General features: G+C 44.2%; 1 protein-coding gene across 9 annotated transcripts in view; it reads right to left on the reverse strand.

Annotated features, from left to right (window-relative positions):
* Positions 1-23104, reverse strand: part of UVRAG (UV radiation resistance associated) — an 89802-nt gene that overhangs the window by 31650 nt on the left and 35048 nt on the right. For 8 of the 9 annotated variants that reach the window (XR_007378217.1, XR_007378224.1, XR_007378218.1 and 5 more), the window contains exons 10-13: positions 22683-22770; positions 22059-22119; positions 20301-20466; positions 6338-6416 (exon numbers count right to left, since the gene is read on the reverse strand). Coding sequence is in view for 6 of the 9 variants with exons in the window: in XM_048951533.1 (XP_048807490.1) it covers positions 6338-6416; positions 20301-20466; positions 22059-22119; positions 22683-22770 (394 nt within the window). In the remaining 3 variants the exon portion in view is untranslated. Of the gene's footprint in view, positions 1-1525; positions 6247-6337; positions 6417-20300; positions 20467-22058; positions 22120-22682; positions 22771-23104 lie in introns of those variants that run through there. The other variant, XM_048951511.1, reaches the window with a different exon arrangement.

Genomic DNA, 23104 nt, shown 5'->3' on the forward strand with positions numbered 1-23104 from the left:
AGGGCTCAGCAAATCATGCCAATGTGAATAGACATATCAGACTAACATCACTCAGTTGTCATCAGACAAAAATCAAGAGTGGATCAGAAGGGAAGCCTGGCCTCGTGGGGTGGTGCTGACCACATATTTAACACGATGGATGTGATGTCTGGGAAGGGACGTTCTGACTGCAGCAGTGACGAGCCAGGATAAGACAGGACTCATTCACTTCTCTCCTTAGCCCTAGGGAAGCAAAGAGCTGTAGAACAGCCCAGCTTCATCTGGTTTGTTTTGCAAGTCTGCCTTCAACAGCCAGCAGCTGAGGCAAGGACACAACACCATCATTTCAAGGGCATGGCCACTGAAGGCAGATGGAGATAACGACCAAGATTAAAGCAGCAGCAAGGCTCAAATGGGAGCCTTCAGTTCTATAGGGAAGCTGGGCTCAGGAGTTGATTTGTCTCTTGATCTTCCAGAGTTCTTACCTGGAGTCTCTCTCCTTTAACAACAGAATGAAATAAGAAATAATTTGATGCTTGGAGTTGCAAGAAAATTCACTGACCTGCTGACAATTCATTGAGCTGCTGACAAGAGGATAACTGCAGTAAATCCCCTTCCAACCAGGTCCAGAAGAATCTAGCTCCATCACTCCAAAGTATTCACTTCCTCTCCAAGCAATCTTGCAACTGGATGAGGAATAACATGTCTGGAATGGATCATGCTAGAGACAAGCTCTTGAACTGGTAGTTTCATGAACAAGATGGTAACTCGCACTCTCTTCAATGGTATCCGTATGAGTTAGAAGTAACAAACAGGGAAGAAGCCACGTAACATCTTCCACACAATTTAGCATCAGCTTTTCTCCAGCAGTAACATTACGTGTTCTCGATAAGGATTCATCTCCCACCTCGAGAGGTGGGCCTAGGAGAATCGAATGAGGTTCAACACAGCAAAGTGCCAGGTTTGGCACTTGGGCCGGAGGAATCCCAGGCATCCATAGAGACTGAAGGAGCAGTGCTTGAGAGCAGCCCTGCAGAGAAGGACCTGGGGGTCCTGGTAGATGAAAAACTGAACATGAGCCAGCAGTGCTCCTGCAGCTCAGAAAGCAAACGGCATCCTGGGCTCCATCAGCAAAGGGGTGGCCAGCAGGGACAGGGAAGTGATCGTCCCCCTCTGCTCGGCTCTTGGCCCCATCTGCAGCACTGCGCCCAGGGCTGGAGCCCCCAGTACAAGAAAGACAGGGAGCTGTTGGAGAGGGGCCAGAGGAGACACAGAGATGATCGGGGGCTGCAACACCTCCCTGCAAAGACAGGCTGAGGGAGCTGGGCCTGTTCAGTATGTAGAAGAGAAGCTGCGGGGTGACCTCAGTGCAGCCTGCAGTACCTAAAGGGAGCCTGCAGACAGGAGGGGAGTCAGCTCTTGGAAAGGGGAGATGACAGCAGGACAATGGGAAACGGCTTGAAGTTGAAGGAGGGAAGAATGAGGCTGGATGTCAGGGGGAAGTTCTGTGCTATGAGAGTGGTGAGGTGCTGGAACAGCTGCCCAGAGAGGCTGTGATGCCCCGTCCATCCCTGGAGGTGTTCAAGGCCAGGTTGGATGGGGCCCTGGGCAGCCTGGGCTGCTGTGAAATGGGGAGGTTGGTGGCCCTGCCTGCAGCAGGGAGGTTGGAGCTTCGTGATCCTTGAGGTTCCTTCCAACCCAACCCATGATTCTGTGATCTCAAGAGGGACGGGTTGTCACTGAAATCATGGCAGAATCATCTTTTCATACATAAGAAAGAGCCTCCAAAGTCAGCCTGAGCAACCAAGGCTGCAGGAATGAAAGGAAACAGAAGAGCTGCCAGCAAGCAGCAATAAAGCTTCTCTCTTCCTACAGGCCTGAGATTTCCAAGTCAAGCATTACACTCATACCCTACACTCTATGATTAGAAGATAAACACAAACAACTGAGAGCAAAATCCTGGAGCACCAAAACCACTGCTGAAGGTCTTACAAGAGCTCAGCTAATCACAGCCCACAGCCAAGCTGACCATGCCCTAAGATAAGAACCCTCTTTGGGAGATGCTACCTTGCCCATGTTGTGTGGCGCTGAGCACACAAAAATCTCAACTCTGAGCTATTGCCATTTATCCACTCAACAGAACCATTTTCAGGGCACGAAATCCTGTGTGAAAGACCAATGCAAAAGTTGATATCATTGCCATAGTCAAGCTTTACATTCTTCTGATACTCCACAGACTGAAAACACAGCTGGCCCCACAAGCTCTGCTGCTGCTGCTATCTCCTGGTATCTAATGCTTATGAAATTCATTTTATCAACCCATGAAATTCACTGCCATCTTCAGCAACTTTATTCTGTTTCACCTCTGACAGTGCTCAGGAACAGCAGTGATCTCCATTTGTTGACATTAATAGGTATAACTCATTAATTTCCCTTTGAAAAAAAAAAAATGCTTGGGCATGTTCATTACCAAAGAGCTGAAATCACAACTGGAAGTTTATGGGCTTACCTAATATTATCCCATGTAAAAAACTACTCTGACCATCGTGAAGGCTTCAGTATTACAAATAGAAAATAGAGGGACTGAATTTGTGCTCGCATACAGATGGAAGTTATTATGAACTCTCAGAATTAACACACATTGTTTTGACTTTGGAATGTAACAGCAAAGCAAGTTTCTCCAAATAAATGCTCTACCGAGCTAATGCTGGGCTGCTTCTCATTCCAGCTGAATTCTCCTGAGTGCAAGATGTGGTTTTCATTGTTATTATCCTGCTGTTTCACAAAACAGTACCACTTTATCTCTAGAAGAGAGTTTGCATTTCAGTAATTTTTGTTAATATCAACCCAGCCTCACTTCTTCCCCACTCACATTTCGCCTTGCCCTGACAATTCCAGATAATTACGAAAGGAAAGAAGAAAAACACAACAAAACCAAACGCAAGGAAGCTTCCATGAAACTGCAAGAAGCCATTTGCATCAATGCAGGTTTTTCCGAGCTTTTTGTTTCTCACCTACATGATCAGGATTCACACGAGGCACTCAGTGAGGATGGAGACCTGAGCTCCTCCCTTCACACTCCAGCAGGGTCAGCCACGCTCTGACATCACACAGCAGTCAGGGAGTAAAGCAATGGATGGATCTGCGTAAACTCATGACAGAACACTCACAGGACTTGTTTCCTCAACCCCTTTGGGCCTTCAGAGGATTCTCTCACAGGCTGTGATGGTCTGGAGACCACCTCTCCCTGTCCATTCCATCTTTCTGGCCTCTATCCTCTTCGAAGTAAGCGTATCTGTAAGCTGTTCCCAAAGCATCCTTAAGATATTCAAAGAGCAACTAAACTCCGGTAAGATACACTGAGAGCTACCTATGTTCTCTTGGAGGCTGATTCCAACAATCCCAGGTTTTAGATCAAGCCAGCCCTGAACACAGAACTCCTGTATTTCCCTATATTATCTACCTGCTCTGCTAGATTGTTCACGCAGCTTTCAAGGCGGTATTTCCTCTTGGCAGAACCATAGAAAGCTGCAATAGCTGACAAAGAACATCAAAGAAGAGGTGACTGAAACGATTTCTATAGACTTCAGTAACACTTTCATGATTAAATTAGTAGTAGAAGCCCCCCCCCAAGGTTTCTGATTTGCTTTTATTATGTTTTTATAGTCAGCAACGCACAGCCTCAACCAGGAACGCGTGAACCACTGGTGTAGAACAAAACCACTTCACACAGTTTGGCCACCGACTACCCTGCTTTGCACCAGTGATCTCATGCAAGTTGGGAAATGTTTTTCAACTCAAATACATCCTTCAAGTCTTCATTTACTTTTATGAGTTTAAAAACACGCCTGTGATTTTGGAAGTCGCCTACAAGGAAGGGAATGGGAATGAGTGACCGTTGAGTTCAACAGTTCACGGTCCTTTGGAAACAGGACAAGAATAAAATCAGAATGAGTGATTTCAGCAGGCCCAACTCTGACAAGTCGAATAGAAAAAGAACAGGAAAAGTAGTGAAGTGGTGACAGTTCCTATTAAAATAAGAACAAAGATACTACAGGCACAAGTGCCAACCAACCCAGACTGCAGGAAATGGAAAGTCTACCAACTTGGGCTCAACAAAGAGTTCAGAATTTCACCTACCGAAGCAGCACAGAGTAGCTGTTGCCACACGACCCAATGGCCAACTTCAGAATCATGCAGGAAAACACACGAGGCTGAAAAATGAAAGCAAGCAGCATTGCCACTCGCGAGCTACAGAATGAAGCAATGAATGTATGAAGAACTGATTAAGGAAAACGTGGATTTGATACTAATGGAGAGAGAAAGCTACCAATCATTTGAAGGAAAGGGAGCATTTAATCCATTTTTTCACTCCTGTCTTCCCTGCGAAAGCGTGAACAGATGGTTGCCATTATTAATGCCAGCAACAAAGAGTCACAGTCTAAGTTATATTAACAGCTTGGTTAAGTGAATTTCCAAGATTAGCAGGATTTGATTAACTTCATCTTAAGCTATTTTAGCCTTTAAGTAATTTCAGAGCCATTGGAGGTTATCTTCCAAAATACACGAAGCATGGGCAAGATACCAGAAGTCTGGAAAATGGTAAATGCAATCCAAGCCTAAAAAACCCTCCAAACAATAGGATCCAGAAGTGTTACTCTAATTCAAAGGTAGGGAGGGTTGGAAGAGAGAGTTGTGAGGAGAAACCCAAACCAAACAAATAGAAATTAAGGATAAAAACGATTTTTCAGGCATAAAGGCGTCCAGTCAGTTCCTATTTCAAGTCCCACAAACATGTTGGAACTGAGCTGTCGTGTTTCTGCTTGAATTTAAATACATTATTTTGTCACTTCGTGGTACACAAGTGACTGGGGAAATGGAACACTGGCAAAGCACCCTACAGAATGAATCCAGAGCAAGAACTCTTTGAGTGTAATTAACAGTTCACTGCCAAAAGTGGAAGTGGCAATAACGAAGCAGGGCTACATGTGGATCCATGCTTCATCCCAGCTCCACTCAGTATTTCCATCCAGCGACCTAGATGAACAGAGAACAGGCTCACACACAAATAGCACTAAGCTGAGACCGAGTTCTCACCATTTACTTCCCAATCTCCTACGTCATGCCACCAAATCAGAGAATCAAAGAGGTGCAGCCTTAAGGCTACAGCCTGGGGTACCCTAATATGCCATTTAAAGGAGTCATCTGCACTCAGAATGGTGTACAGAAGAGACTGAGCCCTGTGCTGAAGGACAAATTCCACTGTTATTCTGATGAGGGTACAAACCTTATAATGAGCTTAACAAAAACTGCAAGGACTTGCAAAGATTTCTCCCTTACTCAATGCTTTGATGGCACCCAGCTTTGGGAACGGAGCTTCAAGAAGGATGCAGATCAGATGGAGAACAGCAGGCAACAAGAATGCTCCAACCTTAAGAGCTGCGATCCAAAGACGACACTCAGACAAGGAGAAGTTGTCTTTCAATGCATAACAGCTTGCATATAAAGCAAATTAATGAACAGATTATTAAAATCAGAGGCTACGTGGTTTAAAGAACCAAGACAGATGAGATGTCAGGGAAGCTTTTAGCAGCCAAGACAGAAAAGAACAGGGACAGACTGATGAATCCCAGGCTATCTTTCAGGACATGGTCTGTAATCAACTAGGCAGAGATGCACAGATCCTGCTTTAGGACCATGCACCAACCCAAATGGCCCCACAGGTCCCTTTGGGATCAGCTTCTGCTTTTTGAACACTGTCTGAATTCCATACCAAGCGTGTGGCAGCAGGTTTCAATGCCATCTCAAATAGGAGTTCATCCACTTGTACAAGGCAAAAGCAATTAACCGTGCATTTAGCAACACAGGAGATGATTTAAAAGCAAGCAAACCAAAAAACAACATAAGAGCAAGGAAGTAAGGATGATTATAGGACTTCAAAAACAACTCAGGCATTGACAAGGCTTATGGTTTTCCAGACTGTTGTGTTTTCTTATCAAACAAGTGTTGAGGTAGAATTCCAGTTAAAATAATAATATTAAAGGGCACTGCAATGAGAAAGAAATGAATATGCTGAAAATACGAGAAAACACTTTCCACTTTCAAAACAGCACACATACACACACAGTATTTACCATTTAACAGGAAAAAAAGGCACACTGGCTGGCAAGCCCTCCTCTGAGCAGCAGAGGAGGCCTTGAACACAAAGCAGTAAGGCAGGTGAGGGCCATCATTTGAAGAGTGCCTCCAGCAGGTCACAGATGTTCTCTATGGAGAAGAGCCTCATAAGACAGTAGTCCTGCCACAGTGACACTAGGAGATGATAGATAATCAGTAAAAAAAATCTCAGTGTACCAACCTGTGCTATGTTTTTGTTGAGAAGATACACTCCATATTCAAACTGAAGCTTCTCTCCTCCTTTTGGGTATAAAGGAAATCTGATGAGGGAGAAAAAATACAAAAAAGAAAAGCATTTAAGGTGACATTATTCAGATTAAGAAGCCACAGACCCCAAGATTAGAAAGGAAAAGATCATGAGCTTCTCTAGCTCTGGATCCCCTCCATACATCATCAGCAACTCTCTGCACCTGCAGTCCTTTAAAAAAAACTGATGTCAAAATTAAGCAAACACAATTCATTAGCTGAAATACTTTATGTTCACAGAAGATGCTTTTTGACCCTGCCAGCACTGCAATATCCCTCTCAGTTCCTGAAGCATGCACTGTAATATCAGATCCCACTTTTGCATTCATATTCAGCCACGGTTAGCTCACTTCCCAATCAAACGAATCTTCTAAGAGCTCTCCTTTGATTACATTTTTATTTGGAGATTGGAAGAGTACAGATCTCTTGACAGACATCTGCAAGCCCATGTATCAACACAGCAGAAGAACAGTACAAAGGGTTCCTCATTTGTGGGTGCTCTCCATCCCATCCACACACCATACAAAGCCCTATAATGCCCTTGGACAGCTATGCCTGGTGCATCTCTGTACGTTCTGGGAGCCCTGGCTTAAGTGAAGTGGTTCACTGTTGCCACTATTTGTAACCTACCTTGCTGAGGATTGCCTTCTGACCCCTCCTGAGCACCAGAGGTTGAGGTGACTGCGGTCAAGTTGGTGATTTTAGTACAATCTCCAGCTTACATTGATGGGAACTGCACCAAGAAACCAACTCTTGCCTTCCTTACAAACCCTACGTTCTGTAGCTCTTAATCAAGTAGCCGAGTGCATTATCTGCACAAAGCCCACATTACATCAGAAAGCAAAGACTCTCCTGAATTTAAGATAACAAACACAGGAGATGGATATCTCCTAGAAACAACACGCACTGCGGAGGGGTGATTACACAAAGTGGATTTTATCATCAATCAGAGAGAAAATCTTGACTGCAGCCCCGCAGTAGAGTACATTTGCAACATCTAAGGAGAACTATATAGCACCATTAAAGCTAAAGGTGAACGGGTCACGATCACAGCAAATCAAATATTAAGATGTCAGTTTCAAGTTTTACGCTGCTTTCAAGCTCAGCAGGTCACTTCAAGTTGAGGAATATAAAAAGCACCACCAATAGCACGCATCCAGCTCACCTTGTTTAACACAGCCATAAATCCACCGCGTTCCCCACGCAAGAAAACAAAACCTTGAGAAATGAGCACAGGCTACAAAAATCCCACCCCGCGTTACCCTGAGTGCGAAGCACAAACAGGAAAGGGATTCATTTCAGTATCTACAATTACACTCAGCCAATCGTAGCAGGATTCAGATCTAAAGGATACCTTTCCAATTAAGGGTATAAAACTCAGTCAAGCTTGACAGTAAAAGCACCATTAGGGACACAAGCTGTGTCTCTGTATACAACAGTATTTCATTAAGTCACCAGTAACAGGAAGCACGTATTCTGCTATTAGATGCAGAGCTCTTTGATACACATCAGATAGAAAAAGTGGATAAAGCTGTTTTACAGCTCCTGCTACCATCTCCCACACAGCTGAAACAGTACAGATTAAGCTTTTCTCTTTATCAGGTTGGTCTTGGTGTGGGTTTCTTTTTTATTTTTGGTAGTTAATCACAGTTCTGTCCTCTAACCTCCACTAATTAACCCTGAAAGACTCTGAACTCCATTTACATGAAAGACTCTAACCCTGAAAGACTCTAAACTCCAATTACATCCTCACGTCAGCACTTATAACGTCACAAGTCACATGAAAGCCTTGAAAAACATCAGTGAATGCCTTTGCATAGGCACATTTATGACATATAGAAAAACACCCCCAACTTTGATGTTCCTTTCTTTGGGTGTTATCTCACTTGCCCATTAGGGCTGGTCACAAGCAATAAACTTAAGGGACAGGAACCAGGACATTTTATATAGTGGTTCACCAAGCATAATTGAATGCAACCTTAACTGCTGGCTCCCTGCATGAAATTGTTTCTGCCTCCTCCACATAGCATGGCTGTAAGCTCAGTCTCTTCCTTTGGCACACGGCGTGTTGGCCTGCTGGGTAAGGCTATAGTTATCCTTGCTCAGATATTACACTAGAAAATTACTCTTTTGGTCATTTTATAATCACAAAGCACTCAATAAAATGCAAAGTGGCATGTGCCTGCTCACTGCACTCCAACATCTCCCTTCCTTGATTCCATTCTTAATGATATATTTGGGGGGGGGGGTGAGAAGAGAAGATCACCAAGCTCCTGTAAAGCAGAACACAGATGCTTGATCTAAGATGAGAAATCCAAAGGATTAAGTGTGATGTATTTATTGGAAAGAAGAAAAAGCATGCCACCAGTGTCAGCTGTGTAATCACTAGATGAGACTGTTAGAAGTTACTAAGTAGTAGCACAACCTGTCAACTTTAGGAACACCTTTACACAGACAAAGCCATCCCTTGCCATAGAAGTTGCACTCTTCCTCCTTCTGTCCTGGGGTCCCTCCTCAAGCATCTCTTGAAAGGTGATTTAGGAGGTTCCTGAAGATCAGAAGAAAGCAGTCATCACCCTCACATCCCAGAAGAGCAATGCAAGAAGCTACCAGCTAAGCCCTGGGAAGGTGATGGAGAAAATAATCCTCAGACACGTCCAAACATCACAAACACTGAGTGAACAACAACCTCGTGGAGTTCAGAATGGGGAAATGGGGAAGGAAAAAGCCCAGCCATCAGTACAGGATGGGTAGGAAACAATCAACTGGGAAGCAGCTTGGCCCTGGTGGGTGCTCAGCTGAACAGAAGCCACCAACATGCCCTTGAGGCAAAGAGGACCAACAGCACCTCGGGTTAGGACAAGCATCACCAGGGATGTGATCCCTCCCCTCTGCCCAGCTGCTGCTGAGATCACATCTGGAGTGCAGGGTCCAGTCCTGGCTCCCAGCTACAGTCAGACATGGATGTACTTCAGCAAGTCCAGCAAAGGATCACAAGATGATGAGGGTTTCTATCACCTTATCTCAATGCTTTGTGCAAGTCTTGATCACTGTGGATGAGAAATAAAGAGCCCAAAATAACTTAACCAGCTTCCTAGAATTATGGACAGCAAAGCTTCTACCCTGTGCAGTTAGATTGCTCTTCACTCACATGAACTCCTGGAGTATTAGCCTTCATCAGCAAGCAGACTTCATAAAACAGCTCTAAGACAACCTGCACTTACAGCAGATATTCTGTTTCTGTATACGAAGTGCACAATGCTCAGCTGACACACAGCAGTAATAACTTCAACAGTGGCTCATAAAGAAGAGAGAGTTCAAGAATATTAACTTGGTGCAAGAAAAAAAAAAGCACAACTTCAGTAGCTTATAACACACCAGCCCAATTTGGAGTTGCTTCTGTCTATTGTTTCCACTGCACTCAAGGCTGTTCTTGCTCCACAGGACACCTGACATGCCAGCAATGATACCAGCAGGGAAAAACACAAGGACTAACGGTGATAGAGGGAGCAGGGAGGCAGGCATCCGGAAAGGCAGCTTTGGGATCAATGACAATTGTGCCAAAGATGTGCAAATCAAGAAAAGGGTTTCACTCTGAATTCAGGTGAGCGACCCAAACAGCACACAGTTTTAACCAGATGGTCAAAATGTGCCTTAAAGATCCAGGATAAAACAATAAGAGGATTTTCAATCTTGAAAGCTTATGTTTGTTTTGGAAGTGTTGTGTTTCACTCGCATAATCCTGAAGGAGTGACAAAAGTAAAGCTCTTACGAATTCCTATGGTTAATAAGACTGATTGGGATGCAAGTCAGATGGGCAGAGTAACCCAGCTGCACCACGCTGCCAAAATGGAGGCAAATCCACAACCCATTGCACAACATGCACAGGAGTTGCATTGTCAGACACACTGCTCACCTCCCCTTTCATGGAACGTTGCTCTGAACAAAATTCTTGTTCCTCTACTCACGGTACCTCCATGAGAGAACAGTTTCTTCCATAGTAAACCAGAAAAATGTCATGGTTAGTGACTCAAATCAGGCTGAAGACTCATACTAACGCTGTTCCAGACCCAAAGTGTCAAAATGAGCTTTAGGGCCCCCTTTAACTGGGAACCAGTAAAAATAAGTTCACAGCAGTTACAAGGCACTGTTTATCACCACCAAGTGATTTCATTTCAGCAGAGCTTGCAACAGTTGGCAACCACCATGGTTTCATCTTAGCTGTGCTCCATCTATCCTGGTTGAGGGGGGTTCCCAAGTATAAGCATCCCTTCTCTACCTGGAATTCCCAAAGCAGATGTGAGATGCTGAATAAAGAACATTTCTGCTTAAACCTGGTCCAAGAAAGACTGCCATGGAAGCCATAAGGGAACAGGCTACTAAGAATCAGTGAGGAAACCCCTCACGTCCATCAGAGGCACCTCAAGTTCAAATCAGATCTTATTCTTAGCACTGAAATCTGTTGAGCACTGGATGCTACCTGTCACCAAGCAGCTCTAAGGGCAAAGGAATGCTGAGTTTCCGAAGCACTTCAGGTCGCTCAGTTTCAGTCTGTTTGCACAGAGAGGTTTTGCTTACAGGCAGTGAGCAAGCAAACTCAAAAGTAAGAGCAGGTCAAGGCTCAGCTCTGCTCATTATATTGGACAAGAGGGAATGGCCTCAAGTTGTGCCAAAGGGAGTTGGATGGTAGGGAAATTTCCTTCTTGGAAAGAGCAGTTGAGTATTGGCAGGGCTGCCCAGGGAGGTGGTGGGGTCACCATCCATGGGGCTGTTGAGATGTGGCACTGAGGGACGTGAGGGGTTGGGGTTGGTGACCTTAGAGGTCTTTTCTAAGCTGAATGATTCTACCACCAAATATACCCGCTTCTAAGAAACTGGAGAGACAAATCAAAGCTTGCTCTCAAGCATCAGAACACAGATCAGCATGAGGCTAAAATCAGGAATCTCTAATTTCCTTATCAAATGCCCACACAAATGGGTGAAATAAAATCAGAACTAGGAGTGGTTAAGTGTGTGTCAACAGCTGGTGCTACTTCACGGTGCAGACTCCATCAGAAGGTTTCTAGAGCACTAAGCCTCATTAGATCCTCTCAAAAGAGCTGTGAAAGGGAAGAACTGAAGCCAAGGTTACAACGCTTCACTCACAGTAACGCTGATGGGAAACTGTAACCCCAAGTCAGTCTTTTAAATGAAAATGGACAGAAAGTCTACTTATTCCAAGTTAAAACTGCAAAACCAACACCTCAGCACCAACAGCAGACAATCCTGCATTCTTCCAAGACCTTGCAACACCTCACAAGCTATAAAAGAATCAGAATCCAACCTCTGCATGAAGAAATACCATTATGATGGGCATTGCACTTACAGGTGCACACCTACACTGTTAACAAGACTCCTTGGAAGCCACTGGTTTGGAGTCAGTCTCGACACTGACTTTTCTTTTAGACTTTTTCTAACCTGGTATTTAGTCTAGAAGCATCTTGGGTGTAAGAAGCATGCTGCTATACTTCTCATTTCAGCTTCTATGAGGTTGAATCTAACATCAGCAAATGGCATTTTTCAATTTACAGGGAATGCAGGCAGGGTTCTGAAATTGTCAGCTCTGATTTAAAAGTCTTCCTATTTAAAAAGAAATTCAATATCCACATTTCCAGTCAACGTGGAAAACTAACGGTGGCTGCTTGCCACCATTTCCACTCCAGCTGAAACACTAAGATGAAAACAGTGTAAATGACAGAGCCATGTAAAATCAAGGCAGATTTTGATTTCCAGTTGAAACTGTGTTCTTGTCTAAAAACTTTGTGTTCTGGGGTCGGTGTGAGATGCAAAGATAGGAGCTTCAATGATCACCTTTTCTAGCTGCACCTGTCCAGAGGCCTGAAACCATTTCTGCTTGAAGTAGATCCTATGCTGTCTCTGCAGGAATGCAGCCCAGAAGCTGAGAAGCACCCCAGGAGACCACCAGCCACTGTCCCATATCTTTGGAAGCACCTGCTAAAAAAAGCTGATTAGTCTGGTATGTGTATTTTAGATATTATAAGCTTGCTCTGTTCTTTTTTTCTTAAACAATTCACATATAAAACTGTCCTGGTTATTCTACCTTAACCAATAAGAAGTTCCTTTTTTAGTTGATCTCAGTCAAACAATCATCAAGATCTCACTTAATTTCATATCCTGATGTGCATTTCTGAGCTAATCCTTAGTTGCTCTGCACTGCAGCTTCAGTTTTTGATGGTCATGCAGTAAATCACAGCAGGACTCCCGTTGCACTCAGATGTTGGCTGTTAGGAGAGTTGGAAGAATCTTTATTCCATCTCTTTCTTTCAGACCTCGAGTATCTCTCACCAATTCAAGTCCAAATACATTTGCAGTTGTGTTCTGTGATTTATGAACTCCTCCGTACCCGGAATAACCACATACAGACCAATATATTGGTGGCCAATTCTTATTGTCCAGAGCCGCCTGTCTTTAATAGAAACTACTTTTAAAGTTAAAGAAATTGCTTCATTTAACTGCTTTCACCTGCTTTTACTTTCGTATCATGCCAGATGTTTTACGTCTGTTATTCTTTCTTCTGTTCAGTCTTTCTGCCATAGACCAAAAGATACTGAAAGTCTCAAAGTTTAATCTCTATTTCAGAAAGCTCTTTGGGGAAGAAGCGAGTAAAATGAAGGTTTTACACATTGCATTTAACTGCTTTCCCTCAGCTGAAGCGTGGCACAATTATCTCGTTTGGAACTGGGTTAAACAACATTAATTTACAAAACGATGCAAATGCTTGAAGACCAGCACTGCAGGTAGCTGTCCCAGTACAGATGGTGGTGCGTGTTAAGACACCAAACAAATGCCCCCACCATTGGGGCTGCAGAACGGCTGCCGTGAGATGACTGTGCAGCACACTGACTTGGCAGCACACAGCTGAAACCTAATTATTCACTATTAAGGAGATAAAGAACTGGTGGGATTTCTGTGACTGCCACAGGCACTGCTGCTGCAATAGCAAGGATTCATCCATCAGATTGAGAGCACAACTGTGCCTCACACAGCTCCACCAAAAGAGCAGGGCAGTTTAGAAACAGGACAATTTCGAGCTTAAGTCCTTGGGTAGGATGACCTAACACGAGGAGAGAACTAAATCCAAAGCCAGCGAAGGTAAAGAGTTGAAAAACAGAAAGTTCTTGTGTGATATGGCTGAAGCACAAGGATTGTACAAGAACAAGGTTTAAGTGTTTACCGAAGTTTAAGTTTCAACTTCACCCCCTTTTCGGGGGCAGGCAGGGGAGGAAGGAGCAGTTTTCTCTTCAACCTCACCACTTAGTATTTGCTCATCTGAAAGGAATGCTGCATCGAGAGGAGAAAGTGCTAGGGCTTTTCTCAACCAGAATAAAGCAAGTCTTGAAAGCCTTTAAACTAAAACAGTGAGCAGGGCAAAGCAGGGCAACCATTGTCCAGCCATCTCGCTCTGAACCACTATTCCCCAGCACACTTCACATCAAGCATTGGGAGAGCTCATAGAACTACAGAATGGCTTGGGTTGGAAGGGGCCTCAAAGTTCCAAGCCCCTGCCACAGGCACAGGGCTGCCCACCACCAAAAGCAAGCACTACATCAGGTCGCTCAGGACCCCAAACCTCCTTCCCTTCCAGATAAGATACACTGAGGTTTGATCCGCTTCAGAGCAGAGACTGGCACAGATCTTAAATAACTTGCCCAGCTGACTCTTGGTGGTAGGAACACAACTAAAATGCTGGAGCACAAACCTGCCTTCAGCACTCAGCTCCTCAGAGATGCAGCACAGAGCACTGTGGGTCCCCTTGATATCAAGCTGCCAGTCAATAGCACAGGTTGCAGATTCCCCTCGCTGTGACCAACAGCCTGCAAGGAACAGTTAACAAGTCTGCCAGCAAACAGCAGGATCAGAAAAGGCAAAAGATCCCCACCTGGTGAATTAAGCTGGAAATCAAATGGAATGGCAGTCAAAGGAATCACAAGTAGACGCTTTGTTTTGTTAGAGATGAGATTAAGACAAATATGAATCATAGAGTGATCAAATCTGAATTCACTTACGCTTCTTAGTCTCTACTTGAGAGAAAACAAATACTTGTAAAACAAACCTGATGACAAAAATACAGACTGCCAAGGGAGAAAAGCGCTTCCCCATCCACACTTGACACAATGCAAAGAAAATCAGTTTAGTGGGAAAGAAAAATCTATTGCATATTGGCAGCTCAACTGTATGAAGCATACTTGCAAAATGCCTATCTGGATAGCTCAACAGTGAGCTAATCAAAAGCAGAAGCACTGCCATCTTTCTATTAAGCAGTGTAACTGCTGTGACCTTGCTCTTGGTGAACATACAATCACTTCAATATGTACAGGCTGTACGTAGGGAAAGAACCCAAAGACCCAGGTTATGAAAGTCTTGATAAGCCAGTTGCAAATTTATAAGTAGTAATGAAAAAAAATGAAGATATCTTTCTACTAGTTCAGCAAATAAGACTTTCACACACCTACAGAGCTCAGCCAGCAATGTGTGCAACAAGGATGGGTTTCTGTTGATTGTGCATCTCTCTGATGCAGCTTGAACCCAAGGCTTGCTGTGATGAATATCACACCATAAGGACTGACTGTATGGATAGAGCAGACAGCCTTGCTATCAGAGCTCTAAATCTCCCCGCCACGGAGGGATCGTTTTTAACCAGAGGACACTCGAAGGAGGTCAAGTCCTCGCTCCTTGAAAAATGAAGTAATGTTTTGAATAATAACCTCATCAGGAGCACTGAGTTCTAATGGAAGTAAGCAAAGACCAGTACATCTCCACAGAAACATGTTTCAGCTGTGGATGTCTGGGGGCGGTGGGCTCATCTACTGCAATAAGCAAACTCTGCTTTCTCAGCCTGGCTAGCAGCATGCACAAGCTGTCAAGCTCCCAGAGCCAGCGTTAATGTCATCTACGTTCATTAAAGAGCACCTGATGTCATTTATAATCTGTGCACCGTAACAATGATGGCCCAACGAAGGCAAAAAGCACTATTTTTGGTGATCAAGAATAAAACAGCCCTGGATTCTAGCTAAATATCCTCAAGAATGTGGAAGGCAGAAATAGCAGTTCAAGATAAGTTCATGGCAAAAAGCATTCTTTGAGCAACACAGTTGAACACTTAACACGCACTCAATCTACCACAAAGAATCAATTCTGCTTTGACAGCTATTAGATTTCTCAACAAACCATCTCCCTCCATCTGATTCCAGTTTGCCAAGATCCCCCTCCTCCCCTTCCCCCAGAGCTGCCATTTTATCAACCCTGCTGAAGCACCAAACGTGATTAAAGATTCCCCTGTCCTGCTGGATGAAGTTAGCATCAGTGTGAAGTTATTCTTCACTTGCCTGTGTCACAGTATTTCAGATGGCTGTGTTGCAAGTGGTTTATCTGCAGCTGGACACAAAGCAATAGCCACCTCCTCTCCTTTTCAGCTTGCACATTCTTAGAAACAGCAGCATAAAGCACTCTTAAGTTGAGCTCATTCAATCCGTGCTTTCCCAGCACCCCAAGCATTGCCAACATGCCTGCTTTGCTCCTCTTGTTTGCAAATCCAGGTAGGTAACATGGAAGCACTGTTGTCACAGAATCAGTTTTGATGCCAGCTTTCCTTTCTTCGGGTCCAACAGGCAGAACTTCTCGCATCACAACTTGCTGGTCATAACTGAGACTGCTTGACTCAGTCCTGTGTGAGCCACACACAGTAAAATGGAAGCTTGCTTTATTAGTGCAAACAAGCTTGTCTTACATGTAACCCCAGCCCACGGAATGAACTGCTCAAACACATGCACGTTAAAAGTACACCTGGCCTGACTACTCTAACTTCTCCATTTCTCTCGAGTTTGGCCTCTTAAACCAATTAAAAGCACCCCAAAACAAGCTACAAACCCTGCAGGTTCAAATGGGATTCAATCAACAAAGCCATGCAAATACATTAACGTTCACACGACTCTACGGTTCTCTGGCCAAGCATCCATCAGCTCTGGCTGTAAATAAGATGCCTTGAGATGAACTCATTGCTGTTTTACATCCTGGAGGAACACAGAAGCGTGCTGAAGATCTGACAGCCATCCACATTTCATGTTGAATTACAAGGTGGCCTCATCCCACTGACCTGGTTCTAACGATTTGTGCCTCTGCTGCTTTACCAAGCGGACTAAGTAACAAATGAAATCAGGCTCTAAGCTCTTGGCACCTATGGAAACACAACTCATTTTAAGTCTATGTTATTGGATGTTAGAAGGAAATTCTTGACTCTGTGGATGTGAACACAGGGCTGATGAGGAGAGGCTGAAGGAGCTGGGAATGTTCAGCCTGGAGAAGAGGAGGCTCAGGGGAGACCTCATTGCTCTCTATGGCTGCATGAAGGGAGGTTGTAGTGAGCTGGGGGTCGGCCTCTGCTCTCGTGTCATCAGTGATAGGAGCAGAGGGAATGGCTTCAAGCTACGGCAGGGGAGATTCAGGCTGGACATGAGGAAGAATTGCTGGTCAGAAAGGTGGTCAGGCACTGCAATGGATGCACAGGGAGGTGGTGGAGGCACCGAGCCTGGGGGTGTTGAAGGAAAGGCTGGATGTTGTGTTGAGGGACGTGGTTCAGTGGGAGCTGTTGGGAATGGGGGAACGGTTGGACTGGATGAGCTTTGAGGTCTGTTCCAACCTTGGTGATTCTATGATTCTATGATGTCCCATGTCTGGAGGCACTTGAGGCCAGGTCAGATGAGGGCCCTGGGCAGCTGTTCTGTGATACCACTTTCACTCTTACGTTGAAGCAATCTCATCAGAAGTGAAAAATGCAAATAGTTTGCACAGGTTTGTCTCAAAGCTAGGAAATACTTCAATAATTATATACAAATCTTGATTACACTCACGAGACACAATGGGCTGACACAATGTGGTCTTGTTTGAGCTAAGCCTACATAAATGGCAGCACAAAATAGAATCATAGAATGGTTTGAGTTGGAAAGGACCTTAAAGCCCATCCAGTTCCAACTCCCTGCTGTGGGCTGGGTGCCCCCCACCAGCTCAGCTGCCTGGGGTCCCATCCATGGCATTGGGTATCTCCAGGGATGTGGCAGCCACAGCTTCTCTGGTATTCTATACTTAAAACTTGAGTCATGTGAAGCTTCAACTACAAAACACAGAGAGTAATTAGAGCCTTGAGGCAGCACAGAAGCCAAAAGACTCTCAAACAGATGCATAAGTACACACAACTGTAATCAAACAAACAACAAGACCAATATCCTTTGAAAAGATTCAAACAGAGATTCAGATAGAGCAAAAAGCAGTGTTCACCTTGCAAGATGTTTAGCTTATATCAGCATTTCAAGACAAGACCTGAGACCATCTAAAAATAATACGACAAAGGCAGCACCACCAACGCAGGCAGTTACTCAAAGCATGTCTTACTCCAGACAGCATTTCTTATTTTGCTACAAATCAGAAGCTATGCCTTATTTAAAACTCTGGGAGCAGGCTAACAGAACATTAAACGCAGGACTTGACAGATAGCATCAGCACAGGTCATCACCAGTTCACTTTCAGCATTCTTACCATGTTTATGAAAACAAGATGAAGTGTTTCTATTCCACAGTGCCAAGGAATTTAGGTAGCTTATTTAGCAAGGGTGTTTGTTTGCCACTGGAAGGAACTCACTGCTGTGCTAAGCAGCTTCAATTTGGGAGTTCTGTATTCAGAGCCTTTGGAAGGGGTGCTGCTTCCTCTTGTATGTATGATGCACTCTGAAGATGCTGAAAGGGACCGCTGAGGAAACGTGTTAATGAGGTATTTACTCCAAGTTCTATTCTTGCTTTACGTTGGCTCAGGAAGCCATAAATACAGCCTTTTAGTAGTGCCCAAATGCATTAAGAGGATACAGAGGGAACAGGTATTGAGTAGATAATACATACCTCTGCAATTGCAAAATATCTACACTACCTGCCAGTGGCATACAGTTATGGGGCTGGATGCAGGAGAGATGCTAACCACAGCCCCCTGCTGTGTGCATGCTTCAGTGCCAGCAACTAGAACCATAGAAGACCCCAAGTTGGAAGGGACCCATAAGGATCACTGAGTCACTGCTCAAGGGCAGGTTACTGAAACAAAGAAATGTAATCATGTTAATTGCTGTGCTCCGTTCAGTTAGGAGCAGGTGAGAAACACGAGCTATCAGACTAGAAGGAAAAGTGCAAGTTAAGACATCTGAGGTTTCCTATAGCAACTCAAGTCACCTGAGAGTTTGGAGGGACTGGCTCCCCAATAGCTGGGCAGAGAAGATCTCAGGCAGGAGTTAATCCTGAAACAATCTTACAGAATGCAGGTAAACAGCCCAATAGGGATTAATACACTTAGCTGAACCTTCTCCTTTTCAGAAACCTATTGTGAAATACAGCACTGAGTCCTGAGGGTTTGGAAGGCTGGAGCCTCAAGGACTAAAACCTTCCACTTTGTCTCAGACAACAGGAAATTGGTTTAATCTTCAGACACCCACACACAGGCAGCTCTATTCCTCAAATTTGTTTTCCAGACAGAAACATTTCAGCTTGCTGCTCTTCTAGATGAGATGTATGGAGGGGATTTACATATGCTTAGACGACAATTCTTAACAGAACGTTAATGTGTTTGTGTAAGTTATCCAGGAAATGTTTGGGCAAGTTATTAAACTGGTATCAAAAATCATTTGCAGGACAACTACTGCAATCCATATTTTATCTTGTCAGAACAGTAAGACCTCAGTGACAGCTTAATTCTGAAGGCAAATTACCTCTGCTGGCCTGCCAGAAGTTACTGAGCTTCAAAAAGAAATCGGATGCTTCAAGAATCCCAACCCTCCCAACTATGCACAACATGGAAAGACCCTTCCATCTTGATTGAACTATTAGGAAATGCTGCTAAAATACTACAAAGCTTCCATTGTGTGCATCCAAAGAGAAGGTTTTGTGTTTTGAATCAGGAAATACAGACAGCTATTTTCCCCCAGCCGTTTCCTTTGCTCCTTTTTCAAACGTTACAAGTGGGAAGAAAAAAAAACCACCACATAAGGAAGTTACTGGTGCTGCAAACCTGACTTTGCAACTGTTTGCAGGCACAGAGGATCAGAGTGGAGCAGCTGGCCTCCCACAGCTGGTCAGCGTCGCATTCCTTTGAGCTGCAGGCTACAAAGCAAAGCTTAGGCAGTAATTGTCACTGCTTTCCTAAGGAAGCACGCAGGTGCAGAGACAGCGAGAAAACAGGCAGAGAGCCAAAAGGCAAGAGAAAACACTCAGGGTGGATTTAAGGACAGCAAGATAGTTTTCTAGCAGCACAGCAATAGCTGAGGTGTGCACTGAAGGTCAGTGAACACAGACCAGATGAAAACCTCTTCACTGAGCACTGATTTATTAGTAGGTAAATCCATAATACTCTTTTCCTACCTGTTCAAAATCCTCTGTGTTAAAGAAAGCTGTTTATTTCATTGCAAGCACTACAGCAGCACTGGCAGCCTCACTAAAGGTTATAACTTCTGTTATGTGCATTTCATTCCCATAGTCAGAAAGAACACAAGAAGGTGATGTGGGTTCCCATCAGAACCCACAGCTTACCTACCAGGCACACTGTTCAGGTTTTGCTGTCATTATCAGATGCCTCATCAACAGCATATGCCTGCCAAACGACCCCAGATGACAAAGCTGAACTAACTACTGTCAGATCACAGCATTTGGCCATCTGAAACTCAGAAGTACTGTCACAAAGCTACTGAAGACTGCAACAAATAACTTCAACATCAGTAACCCAGCTGAGCACACAGGACTGGTCGAGTTCAGGTGTGCTTTATTGCTGACCTGTTGCTTTGAAGAAAGCAGTACATCTGGTGGCATACTTACTCTCTCTCTTTCTCTGTCAGTTTGTCGTTGATGTTATCTTTGATTGTAGACCTGGAGCCCTTGTGAATTATGGGATACCTGAGTGGCACTTGTAAGAAGTAGGAGATCATTGAAACCAAATGAGCGGTGTAGCCCAGGGCAACAGCGATGCTTCCGTCATCTTTTGCTGTGAATCATAAAAAGAACATGAAATAATCAATTGAATCTCCATGCAGACTCAGCACAAGTTCATCCTCACTGCTCAGCAAACAATATAATTGAGGAAGTTATCAGAAGCTATAGCTTAAGAACAGATGCAAGTGAAGCCAACAGACTGCTTTACAGTTCTTTGCAGTTCACCATTTGTTCCTTTTATTAAATGCCTCTTCTACTAAATGGCTGATGTCCTCCCTTCAGTTTTACCCTTTCAAAGCTAAAAAGTTCTTTTCCTTTCTGTTTTGCTTTGTTGTTTTTTTTTTCTCTCCATGATTTCTTTCCTTTCTTTGCAAGAGAACACCAATATAAACAGCATAACAACCAGCCCTGGGCAATCAGCTAATCTAAGTTCCTCTAATAAAGCTTTTAATGATGCTCAGCACCTCCAGCATCACACTGACCCCTAGAACAAGGGAGGCTACAGGGCTATTAGACAGTTAGCTGCTTTTCAAATGTAGCTCCCTATTTCATTCACTTCAATGTTTAGTACTTCTCCCCAGTAATGCAGTATTTCTAGAGCCTATGATATAAGGAGTTAATCATTCTTTTAATGAGGAGTTAATATCAGAGCACTGAGACAGGCCAAAAATGCCCAGCATTGCCTTCCCATGAATTGCAGGCTGGTGGCCCTGCCTGCAGCAGGAGGGTAGGAGCTCCATGATCCTTGAGGTCCCCTCTAAATCCAAGCCATTCTGCGATTCCTTTAAAGATTATGCTTCCATTAATTGGGCATTTAATAACGCACCAATCAGTAGCACAAATTCATTCCTACCATCTCACGATTGAAGTTTTTGCCCCAGAAATCATACATGCCTGGCAGAGTGAGCTGGGAACAAGAAATTCAAGGGAATTTTCATAGGATCATCACAGAATGGTTTGGGTTGGAAGGGAGCTCGAGGATCACGAAGCTCCAACCCCCCACCAATGCAGGGCCACCAACCTCCCCATTTCACAGCAGCCCAGGCTGCCCAGGGCCCCATCCAACCTGGCCTCCAACACCTCCAGGGATGGACGGGGCATCACAGCCTCTCTGGGCAGCTGTTCCAGCACCTCGCCACTCTCATAGCACAGAACTTCCCCCTGATATCCAACCTCAACCTTCCCTCCCTTCAACTCCACACCATTTCCCCTTGTCCTGCTGTTATCTCCCCTTTCCAAGAGTTTAAGGCAGTTCCAAATCACATCCAACACCTACAGATGAATGCACACAGCCACCTGTATGACTGTGACACAGGCAGGCGTGTGTTTGCTTCTGCAAAAAGATGTCAGAAGCTACAGCAGAAGCTTGCTTGTAAAATACTGCCATACCATGGCAGGAAGTAGTCAGGCAGATTTGAAGTCATATTTATGTGCATCACCATTTAAACTCAAGATACAGAGGCACTGTTCTGAGGGTCAAACTACCTTTGCACTAGCAAGGAATTAGGACCAAATACTGAGCAAGTTTTCTTCCACTCCACACCTTTTCAATCAGAAATGCAAATCCTTCACTACTGCCATCAGTTTACTTAATTTTATTGAGTGCAGAAGCAGCTGTGAGAAGTGAATTAAATATCCAGCTACCTTGAAAGTCTTCAGAGTTCGGAAGCTTGACTCCACAAACAAAGTAATCCTTTTGGTCATTCTGCAAGTTTAAAGACAAAGTGAGAATGGGACAACGACAGCCAGAAGCCTACACAAAACCCAGAGACAACAAAGCACATCTTGTAAAGACAAACTGAACACCCAATGACACCCGGACAGACTGAGGTAACATTTCAGTCCACATCTCAAGTAATTCAGAAATAAATGGGTTTTCTGTTTGAAGAGGAAGAGCTCTATCTTAATGCAGTGCACAGAAAGGCTGAGGAGCTCTATATTTTGACATCTGGTTTTGTGAGCCCCATTAGAGTGAAGCTAGCCTACTGCCAGGGTTGCTTTATACACTTATACAGGAAGTGGCAAGTATCCATTAAGTTACAGTTACATTCTACTCTTAGAGTGTAGATTATTTGAGAGATGCTGGCATAATTCCTCTCCGTGTGAGGTTTACAGCCTGAGGCCCAAATCCAAGAAAAAGCTGTAAAAAGCAGCACGTGAGTGAAGGGGAAGCTTCATCCTGAAGAAAACAGAGGCTTGGTTTGCTGCAGGTACGAGCTTCCTGCTTCTTACACCAAGCACAGATTTGAGAACCCCCCCGAAACATACCAGGTCGATAGGGTAGATGTAGGACAGCTCTGAGAGCAACTGCTTGCATCGAGCGGTCTGCTGGGCGCTGGTCTTCAGGAACAGTTCTCTTTGGGGAAAAAGAAGCCCGAATCATTACCTTCTTCAAAAGCTTCCAATAAATATCAGCACCCATCACCTTTCCCACGCCTTCCCAAGTATCACCCCCCCTTCCCTCAGCAAAATACTTGCATTAAGATAAACGCAGGAGACAACACTAGCTTTTTATCAGCTGCCTCTTATCACAAGCATGTTTTGACTATGACAATTAACTGCTACGAAGCAGTGCTTCACCAAAATTGGCAGGAAAGTCCTAGAGTGCAACAAAGCATCTTCTTCTACACTTGCTACTGTTCATTATCACTTCTGCTTTCCAGGAACTGGAGCATCTCTTAAAAGAAGCA

The sequence above is a fragment of the Lagopus muta genome, chromosome 1 (genome assembly GCF_023343835.1).
Source record: "Lagopus muta isolate bLagMut1 chromosome 1, bLagMut1 primary, whole genome shotgun sequence".
Lineage (NCBI taxonomy): Eukaryota > Metazoa > Chordata > Aves > Galliformes > Phasianidae > Lagopus > Lagopus muta.